The following is a 10,904-nucleotide window of genomic DNA, read 5'->3' as shown; positions in this document are numbered from 1 at the left end:
AACCGTCCGCGTGCAAAATCTGCGCAAATGAGTCACAAATGAGTCGAAACTAAGTCAACTAAGAATGCATATCGGACTTTCCACTCTGATGCAAGCTTGGGTCAGGATTCAAACTGCAAACATACACACTGATCCACTGTTGCTTCCACAAACCCAACACACTTCTTCCCTCTTTTCTCCCCTCCCACAGCTTTCCCTTTCCCTGCCTGGCTGGCTGAAGAAGCCGCGCTGCCTGCCTTGGTGGCGGTTGCCCCGTCTGTCAGTCTATTTCCAGGCTCAGGGCCCAGCGCTGAGGCAGGCAGTCAGTCAGGCGGTGTGGTGGAGGGCAGAGGGGTTGATGCGTGTGTCAGAGAGGCGCTCTCCCACATTCCCCCGGCGGCTGGCAGCAAGCCGGGCCTGTGGAGGGGGGTTTGCCTCTTTCTCACGACCTCTCGGGTTCCTGCGCTCATCTGGGAGCTATTCATTTCCTGCCAGAACACAACCTTCCCCTGCAACTGCTAGAGGAGGCGGGGGTTGCAAGGGAATGGGGAAAAGGAGGGGTGGGAGAGGAGTTTGGCTTCCATATGAGTCCAGGGCTTGGTGCAGCAAGCTCTGGACTTAAATCATAAAGCTCTTGCTTGTCTGGGCTGCAATCAAAGACAGCCCCAGTGATGGGTTAGGAGAGAGATGCAGAAAGAGAAAGAACTGTGTGTGGGAGAGAGAGAGAGAAGAGTGGACCATATGGTAGCACTTACAGAGCCAAGGAGGAAGCAGAAGTTTTTTTCCCCTTCTTTTTTTCTCCCTGCATGCACGCGGAGTGTGGGAAAACTTAATGGACATGCATGGCAGCTAACCTCCTAGTCGTGTTGTGACATGTGTGCGGTCACTCCGGCAGTTCGGCCGCTGCACCGGGTAATTGGAGAGGCTCGTAAAGCTGCTGTCAGGAGGGGAAGAGAACCGCTGAAGGAAAGGAGGAAAGTGGAGGAAAGGCAGCGGAGACAGGGTGGGAGGGCTCAGCAGCTGGGAGTCGTCCAGGTCACACCACGTGCCTCCCAAACGTCCCGTGTCCTGCTGTGGCCCCGGGGCTCAGGGCAGGAAGCTCGACACCAGCGCGAGCACAGCTGGAATGCTGTGGGAACGCTTTGTCAAAAGCGTGTGTGAGGGCTTTTTTAGAGAAGGTCTGAAACACAGGATGCTGACTGTTACCCTTTGTGGCAGGCCTCTCCTTGAACTCCTCCGTCCCGTTTAACTCCCTAGCGCCTCATCCCTCGCGCCCTTTAACCAGACATGTCCACACCCTGCAACGCAGACACACACACAGTGCACAAAACATGCACATAGGCATCGACACACACATGGCTTCAATCAAATCAGGATGCATGGGCCCCTGTAAAAAGGTGTGATGGAAATTCAAAATGATGGCACTTATCCACACTTTGTGCCTCTTAGCACAGTGATAATTGCAAACACCTGTACCCCCCACCCCCTGTACACACACCCCCTTCAGAGGAGGGCCACACTCAAGTCGCTGGAGGGGGCATCCACACCTGGGCAGAGCAGAGCGCTACCACATGGCTCAGTGACGATGTGTTTATCGTGTCCTTCTTCTGTCCAACACCCCCGGCATCAAGGAACTCAGACCTGATTAAAGACTCGGCCTTAGGCTCCTCCACTCCAGCAGCAGATTAAGAACGCTGACTACATCCCAAAAATCTTGATAATGATCATGTTTGCAGAGGCATGATCACTTTAAATCTCTTACTGTTTGTTAAAGTGAACATTTGCCAGCTTTTCTAACTCTGTGTATTTAAAACACATTAAAGCACGAATTCAAAATTTTCCAATTAATTTACTGATAACAACAGGCTGTAGGGAGAACAGTTCCAGAATGTGACGTCAAATAATAACCATACAAGCAGATTTCCCCTCTCTTACAGTTAAAAAAGACAAAATCTGCTAAATTTCCTCAAGCTTGATGACAGCAGCAACGCCTGCTGTAAATCCTGCACCATCAATCAGACTGCAATGTGGTTTCCTGCTGCTAGATGGCGCGCGTCACCTCTGTAAAGGTAAAAGTAAGGTCTGGTGAATCAGTGCAAAAAAAACTGATCATCTCACGCCACACGGACGTCTTTCACTTGTTTATAAACTTAAAACTTCTGAAAACGTTTAACACTCTGAGATAAAAATGTTTCTGTGGAAGCTCATTAATAGTTTTTCATTTCAGTTTAGACTATTGCATCATTGCGCTTCTGTGTGGATTTTAAAACCTTCTCAATTAACCAAATAATCCTCACACGATTACTTCTAATTTAGATCATTGTTGTTATAGTAAAGCAGCTGTTGTTTCCTTTACTTTAAGCACAAAAACATTTACTTGTTTAATGAAGATATTCGGAAATGTGATGATGAATTTGACGCACTGAGACCAACTCCAACAAGCAGCACAAATTTGTTTTACAAGTTTTTTTTAAACAAATTTATTTTGTCTTCCAAAACGAAGAACAGCGTAAGGGCATTAAACATTTCTTTGGCGCCACACAGTAAAAAAAGAAAACAAAACCTCAAATATAGCCTATTTATATATAAAATGCAGTGAGCGGACTTAAACAAAACAAATCCCATTTCAATATGAACTTTACTCCGTCTTAGCTGTACACATATAGTGCATACTCTTTATTTTTACAGGAAAAAAACAACTTTTCTAGAGTTCATCAAACTAATAGTGTCAGAGTCTTTATTGTGGTCCTTTCACCACGGCCGCCACACCGAGTCCGAGTTGCCTGAGGGAGCTCCGGGGGACACCGCAGCCGGAACAGGCACCGGCGTGCTGACGTTGTTTGCGTAAACCGGGATGATTGGGCCGTTTGATGCAAAAGCCGCGTTGGGGATTAGGAAAGCGAATTGTCCGTCAGTGGCAGGTACGATCTGAAAGCCGCCGTACACTTTGGTGGCATCTGGAGGTAAACTGGCCGGCGAGGAGCCCCCTTTACAGGACCCCGGGTTCATGGGCATGACCTGCGGGGATGAGCTGGGGATCTGCACCATGGACTGACCGAAGGAGGGGTGTGTTGGCCCCGCGTTGGATGGGAGCTGATGCTGGTGCTGATGCTGGCTGGGAAAGTTCATGGCGTTGATCTGGGTCATGCAACTGGCCAAGTGGCCGAGGAGGCGCGTCCTGACCTCAGTGTTCACACCTTCGCAGGTGGACAGAAAGCGCGTGACTTCGTTCATGCATTCACTGAATCCTGCGCGATATTTTCCCAAAACGGTGGGGTCAGTGTTCAGCGCAGCTGCAGGGAGACAGAAAGGTATTTTATAAGTCAGTGTTGAAAGAACATCCAGGCTTTCTGGCTCATTTCAAAGCGCGCAATGCGAGATCAGGTTGTAAAATTAAACTTACCGGTCATCTGAGCCCTCTGGAGGTTCCGGAGATGTTTAACTGTCATCTCCAGGATGTCCGCCTTCTCCAGTTTGGAGTGTCTGGAGCTCTGAGGGGACGGAAAACACACCTGGTTAATATTACGCGCTCACTTTCAGTCTGACACTGATAGCCCGGAGATCTGCTAACAACTTACATCTTTTTTCAGAGCATCCAGAATCAGAGTTTTCAGCTGACCCAAGCTCTCGTTTATTCTGGCTCTTCTTCTCTTTTCCATAATTGGCTTTGATGACTGGAAGTAAAACCAACAGACTGTTAGAACCAGGCGCGAAGCTCAGAGCGCGACCAAAAATAAATAATCTAAGGGATGTTGCGATCATCCCGACTCTGATGGCAGGTTTTACACCAATACGCACCTTTCTATGTTCAGATGCTGTCTTGGGTTTATCAGGAGTAGTGTTCATGCTTGCCGGGGTCGCAGCAACCGGAGAGGATGAAGACTTTTCCATCATGTCGGCAGGCATCTTCGTCGCTGATTAGAAATATCCCAGTGCTACAGCAAAAATATGATCCACGTGTGTGTGAAAAAGTATGATGAGATCTTCAAAAGTCCCAAAAGGAATCCTGAGATGTGTACCGTGTGGGTCCGTTAAGGAGCGATGCGCAGCGGCGTCTGCTACCGGGAGCGGATGCAGCCTCTCTGTTGGGCTCTCCGCGTGTGCCTTGTATTTATATCTGGCACCGCACGCGAGCGGCTCGTGTGAAACTTCCCAAACTTTCTTTCCCACAGTAACTTTCAACCAATCAGGGCGAGGGACACGCGGCCCGAGGGAGGACGGCTCGTGGTCGGCGCCCTCCCATTGGTTGTTTGGCCGCTGGAGCTGGCGGGTTCAGGGCGCAGCCGGGGAAACTGTCTGCAGCCTTCAATCATCGGAGCGTTTACACATTAGCTGCGGAGCCGCTGACTGGGCACCGCTGTCAGGAGCAGGCACGGGGACTTCCCATCTGCCAGACACCAAATAGCTGCGAAAAGTCAATGCGCACCATCAATAAATCTCATTTTTACTCCACGTATAATTGACAACTTCTTGGACACGTGTCGGGAATTGTTTTATTTTAACTTAAGGCACGAGAATTGTGACGTTTAAAGCACGGGGGGACATGAGAGGATGAATCAGGAGAAACCCCTTTTTAAGTGCACACTTCCTTTCCACACTACATCTTTAAAGTCTGTGGTACAACATTTACCACTTAATCATCCGTCGGTGTTGTAAGTGTGGAGCACGTGCCAGGATGTTTTATGAGCCCGCGATGGTTGGAGGTTTGGCCGCCGGGCTGCCGGGGGGCCACCGGGCTGCGTATGGGGGCGAGGGAGGCTGTGTGGTGGCGGCGGCGGTGGTTTACATTAGAGGGGAAGGTAAATAGCAGCTGCTGTTTTAAAAGCCTGGGAAAACCACGCCCACTGAGGGAGCTGGATCGGGCTCCCTTATCGGAATGTGAGCCAGAGCGGAGATATTTGTGAGCCTGCAGAGCTCACACCGAAGCCTGCCCCCGCATCATTCCCGCCCGTGGCTGCCTCACAGCGTTCAAGGCTTTAGATATCAGGTCATAATTTCTTTTCCTTATCTTTATTGTTCTTAGATGGACGTAAGAGCAGATGAACACAAAGAGTGAAATAATGTCAACAATCGCCTCGTGAGGGTTTATTGGAGCAGCAGCTCCACTCTTCAGGTTGTGCAACACTCACAAACACGGATGCCTATAAAATCCGCTGTCTGATAGCCTCCATAGATTTATGGATCATGTGGGGTTTATAGTGTATTCGAGGTGATAATTAAACCTTTAAAAACTTTTTTCAACTATAATGAAATGGGTTTGTCTTCCTTAAAAGTTTGCTTGCATGATGTGTGTGTGTATGCAAATGAGGAAAAGCGCTTCTTTAATAGGTAAATGACTTCATGTTTTTAAATCGGAGCGCGTCGTGGTTTTCCGTTGCGCACACAACTCCAGCTGGTGCAGAGACCGCGGACACGTGGCGCGCAGGCGACCAGGGGAAGGCGCTCCTCTCGCCGGCCTGCCGCCTGGATCTGCGGGGCGTCGCCAGCGGTTGGCCGCAGGATCGTGAATTTGATGGACAACCCTGCAGGTCTGCACATCAGATAGTCGAGGGAGCAAAGAGGAGGTTTTAAAATGTTTTAAGTTTTCTCCAAAAACACAGAAAGTTAAACTACATGCATCATCTTCGTGACTTGATTGTGTGATGATTCATTAAGAGCTCAAGAGTTAGAAATTAAAGGCAAATATGGATAAAATGCGCGCGAATCCACGCGCATCGTGTGCTGAACGGCACATTTACAGCGCCACAATAACCCGACTTTAATCCCACATCCCCGCGGGCGCAGCAGCCAAACACGTCCCCTTGTTGTGAGCAGTGCACCTGACTAACTTTGTCCCTCACACAAAGGCTCTGACAGAGCTCCAATACAAACTTCTTGATGATGCGCAGACGGAGCGCAGGTTTTGAAACGCTCTCCGCCTGAACGACTTTCTCACGCTCATGTTGCAAAAGGTCTCCGGCTGCGAACTGAGTCACGGAGCTCTGCTCGGTCAGTCCCTCCCTTTTCCCTGCAAGTTGACTCGTCTTTTCGGGCGCACCTGGACGCCCGTCGGTCCCTGGAGTGTTACCTGCTGCAATGTATAACCAAGGTATCACACGAAATCTGTGGGAAACTGGTGAAATCCCAGTAACCTCGCAGTGTCCCTTTTTAAAAGCTTTACGCGCGCATTTTGTTTAGAGATAATTAACAGATTTAAAACAGCAGGATGGCTGTCTGACCAGCAGTAGTCAGAAAAACAAACAGGATAGAAAAGTGTAAAATTCAACCCTCATCCTTCTTATCATTTCAAGTTTTATCTCCCCCGCCCCTTTTATCTCTCCTCTTTCATTCCTCATCATTCAGTCTTTCCCAGGGTTCATATCTTTATTGGACCTTCACACACTGCAGTGCTGCAATTAGCCAAGGAGATAGTGGGGGCAAAGTGTGTGTGTGTGTGTGTGTGTGTGTGTGTGTGTGTGTGTGTGTGTGTGTGTGTGTGTGTGTGTGTGTGTGTGTGTGTGTGTGTGTGTGTGTGTGTGTGTGTGTAATAGGAGTGACACCTTTGCAGAGCAATGGCAGCAGGGATCATGCCTGCCACAGCTAAACTGAGGGTGGCACTGTGTGGAAACAAACTGCTCTCCCAAGAGATGCTGACTTATATCCAGCAGAACCTACTAACATGGTAAACAAGTCACCGAAATCTCTTCATTTCTTACACCAGTGAGTGGCCAGTGGGCGACACAGATAAGAGCTTTTCTGTTTCAATAAAAAAGCTCATTAGGCTGACACTTTCAAAAGTTTTACCTAAATACAAACATGCAAGTGCATTCTTATTTTGAATCATAAACATTTTTTTCTAAAAGGTTCACAGTTTTGTAATATTAATAATCAAACTTAGTGAGATTTATCCGTCCAACCCACTTACCCACACAGGGTTGAGGGGCTGGTGTCGCACAAGACACGTTGCCAGTTTATCACAGGGCAGCACAGAGAAACACGCACAGAGACCAATTGACAGTTTTGGACTGTGATAGGAAGCTGGATGTGCACATGGAGAGGATCTTAAATCCATGCAGGACTCCAGGCCAGATTTGAACCTGGGACCTTCTTGCTGCAAGACAACAGCACTAGTCACTGCTCCCCATGAGATTTATTAGAAATTCAAAACAAATTTTCTATCAATGTTTTTTTAATCCTAAATGAAAGGGAGTGGATACGAGCTACAAAATAGCATAATATAATATTAAACAGCTTTTCTCCTGAGTTTGATTTATTCCAGAACCTTGAGAGAGGCAAAAATACTTTCTAAGTACACTTTTGTGCGACAGTTAAGTTGTTTCCAGCCCCAACCTGAAATATTAGGCAAAACATAAAATTTAAGCTTATGACTAATTTTTTTAAATATTCTTGGCTGAACTGTTGCAACAGTCCTCAATGTTCTCTACAGACCAAACAGATTCTGTGCTCAAATGGGTCAAGTTCTCATATCATAAAATGGTTTTCTTGAAGAGTTTTAACAGAAACAGTGTGTTAATATATCTGAAACCGTTCCAGGAAAAGAGTTAAGAAAGTTTGGAGCTATTTGTATGAAATAGTTTATTAGTTTCCTGGCAGATGTAACATGTGACTTTAGTGTTGTTTCTGCAAAACCTGTTCAATGTGACCTGACGAGGTTGCACGAGGACAAACCCTGCAAAGGTGTGATGTGCTGCATGCTTCTGCTGACTGTAGGGGGCAGTGATATTTATTAGATAATACATCTCTTCAGAGCATGGACAAAACACCAACAAAAGAAGATTTTAGCAGAAGCCCAAAGTTTTATTTTAAACCTCCAAATACAACGACTGATTGTTTAAAAATCCAGAAACTTCATTCTTTAAAAATGACACATTTTCATCATAATCTAAGAATCAAATGAACTCATATTCTTCTGTAAACTAATGAACTGTATCCACACCAAATTCCCAACTAGCTTTGCTTGGAAGCTGAAACACCACCCACAATCAGCAGAGTGACCCATCACCCAAGCTGCTCGCAGGGTTACAGTTTACAGAAGGCTGCGTGAAAGCGATTAGCTCTGACAACTTACAGAAAACGATAGCGGAGTGTTTTACTGATTCTAAAGTGTGCTGGCGAGGAGAGGGGGAGGAAGTGAAGCAGCAAGTGAAAGTGTGTGTGGGTGTGTGTTCATGCGCATCATCCCGATGTGGGATTAATGTGTGTTGTTAGTGGGAGTGGAGTAGGACCTGTGCTCAGCTGCTGTTAGCGAGGCCAGCCAAGGCTTGGAGAGCAGGATCAAAGCAGGGACAAAGCGAGAGGAGGAGAACTGACAGATCCTCCGAGCGGAGAGAACAGAAGGAGGAGAGAAGATGAGGGGCTTTTGGAGGCTCTCCAGATACAGCCGCGCTTATCGTTTGCCTCCCTGTGCACACACACACACACACACACACACACACACACACACACACACACACACACACACACACACACACACACACACACACTCACACACACACCAAGGAGCCTGAAGCACCCTAGGAGCAAGGAAAACAATAGGTACAGTGAAGCTACTCCCTTTCCCCATATAGACGTGCGCACGCACACACACACACACACACACACACACACACACACACACACACACACACACACACACACACACACACACACACACACACACACACACACACACACACACACACACACACACACACACACACACACACAGAGATCATCACAGGCCATTATAAGCCTTGCAGACACGGCGCTGGGGTCCATTTTGGCTGTGTGAGACAGAGAGATGTTTTAAGGCCTCAGAAGAGGGCTGTAGACCAGAAGTTCCCCAGACAGCTGCCACGGCCATCCTCCACTTCAGAAACCGAGACGCTTCCTTCAGGGGTCTTTTTCTATCCTCGCTTACCCCCCCACCACCATCAGCTCCCTAAGCTTCCATCCATCTACAGCACTCTTCCTCCTCGCTTTTCTGTCCTTCCATCTCTTCTCCTTTTTTTCCTGATGCCTCCTGGAGCAGACCAGAGCTATTTGCATGTGTGGGGGAGGCGATGTAGCGTCGAAGGTGAGAGGTCACGGTGAGTCAAACCCAGCAGCTGTGGAGAGGAAGTGGTTAGGGAGAGGACCAGTGAGTTGGCCTGAGTCTCTGGTTAGCATGCTTGAGGCGGGAGCAAACTGGGAATATATCTTCTTCTGCCTTTTTGTGATGCAGGTGGGGGTGAGGGCCACTCATGTAAATGACCCACAATTTATTGGATATTCTAACTTACTTGTGTATACACAGCTAATGTTGTCCTGCAAAAGGAGAAATTAAAGATATCCTCAGTTTTGGGTTAGATGTTCTCGATCTTTATGGCTGAGTTCACATTTTGAAGCTCATGTTTCCCATCATATCAAAAGGTTCTGGTCTGGTGATGGTGAGTGAATTACAGAACTGAGTTTCTGTCATGTTCTCCTACTTAACATTTAAACTAGATCAATAAAAGGGTTCAGGAAAATCCAAACAACCATTTTCTCTTGCTTATTATTATGTTTCATGAGAGTTCAAGTGCACAATGAGAAATACTGTGCAGAAGTGTTAAGCCACCCATCATTTATCGTCTTTATGAGTCACATCTTGCAGGGCCGTGCAGAGACTTTTGAAGGGGCGGGTTCTCAAAGTTAAAAAAAGGGCACATATAGAGCAAATCTTTTAAACAGATTTACGATCCATCAAGTTTGAAAATTCAGATAATGAGATCCTTGGATTCAAATAATAATATAAACTAGGAAAAATATGTAATTTAGTGTCATTAATTGAAGGTAATGTTAGTTCATGAATAATTATTTTAGTTTTTAAAGCTGACTTATATCTAGAAATGTTACAACCACATTTTTGTCCAAGTTGTTTGATTTTTGATTATCTTCCAATACTGAGTCCTGTTCCGATATGAGGTAGTAATGCAATGCCTTACAAAAAAAAAAAGAAGATAATGGAAGAACACACAAGTTGTCCTTCTGTCAGTATTTGTTATTTTACTCTGCTGGTGGTGGTCGGAGGGACCGGTGGTGCCAGTGCTCGGCAGCCTCGCCTCTGTCAGTGTGCCCCAGGGCAGCTGTGGCTACATTGTAGCTCATCCCCACCAGTGTGTGAATGTGTGAATGACTGATTGTGTTGTAAAGCGCCTTGGGGGGGTTCCAGGACTCTAGAAGGTGCTATATCAAATACAGGCCATTTTACTCATTTAGCCTTAAAAGCCACTCATTCAGGAAGTACATTGAACGGTATTCAAAATTCAAAATATTTTGTCATTGCACAAGCGTACAACAACACTTACTTTGCACTCACTAAAGACAGCTCATGTAAGAGGTGGTAAAATATGAGTAAAATAAAATAAGTAGAATCAATACAACCACAGGAAGTTATCCAGTGTGATCTACAGCTATGGAAGCTGAGATCTTTTCCTGTCTGTAGGAAATTCCTGATCCAATTTCATGATGTCACTCTGAACTTCACCCTAAACATGAGAGCTCTGCTACCAACCTAACAACACACACACACACACACACACACACACACACACACACACACACACACACACACACACACACACACACACACACACACACACATACACACACACACACATTTCATACCATTTCCAGAATACTGCACATACTACGACCATAGATTTTATTCATGGTGCTGATTTCCCTCATTATTTATATCTAGTGTTATAATAATAACGTAAAAGTTAATAATAAAATACACAATAAAGTAATAAAACGTATGAATTTATTCTCACATTCACTTTCACCATGTCTTCGTGGGCGGCAGAACAGTCATCATGTGTTTATGACCAGAATTATAACTGGGCCACCTGGTACTTTTTTTGTTCTATGGCTATAAAATTGCAATAAAAGGTGCTAAATGTTTGTAACTCCGTAAAAATGCA

At 46.2% G+C, this 10,904-nt stretch overlaps 1 protein-coding gene across 1 annotated transcript; it reads right to left on the bottom strand.

Annotated features, from left to right (window-relative positions):
• Positions 1–2,631: 2,631 nt before the first annotated feature.
• her6 (hairy-related 6) lies at positions 2,632–4,044 on the bottom strand. Its single transcript, XM_015970679.3, has 4 exons — positions 3,778–4,044; positions 3,558–3,653; positions 3,383–3,470; positions 2,632–3,272 (listed from the first exon to the last, which is right to left on the bottom strand). The coding sequence occupies exons 1-4, from the start codon at positions 3,883–3,885 to the stop codon at positions 2,731–2,733; spliced, it is 834 nt and encodes a 277-aa protein (XP_015826165.3). The 5' UTR covers positions 3,886–4,044; the 3' UTR covers positions 2,632–2,730.
• Positions 4,045–10,904: the final 6,860 nt, after the last annotated feature.

This window comes from Nothobranchius furzeri, chromosome 8 (genome assembly GCF_043380555.1).
Source record: "Nothobranchius furzeri strain GRZ-AD chromosome 8, NfurGRZ-RIMD1, whole genome shotgun sequence".
Taxonomy (NCBI): domain Eukaryota; kingdom Metazoa; phylum Chordata; class Actinopteri; order Cyprinodontiformes; family Nothobranchiidae; genus Nothobranchius; species Nothobranchius furzeri.
Note: the sequence above shows the minus strand (reverse complement) of the source record. Positions and strands in the feature narration are given on the sequence as shown.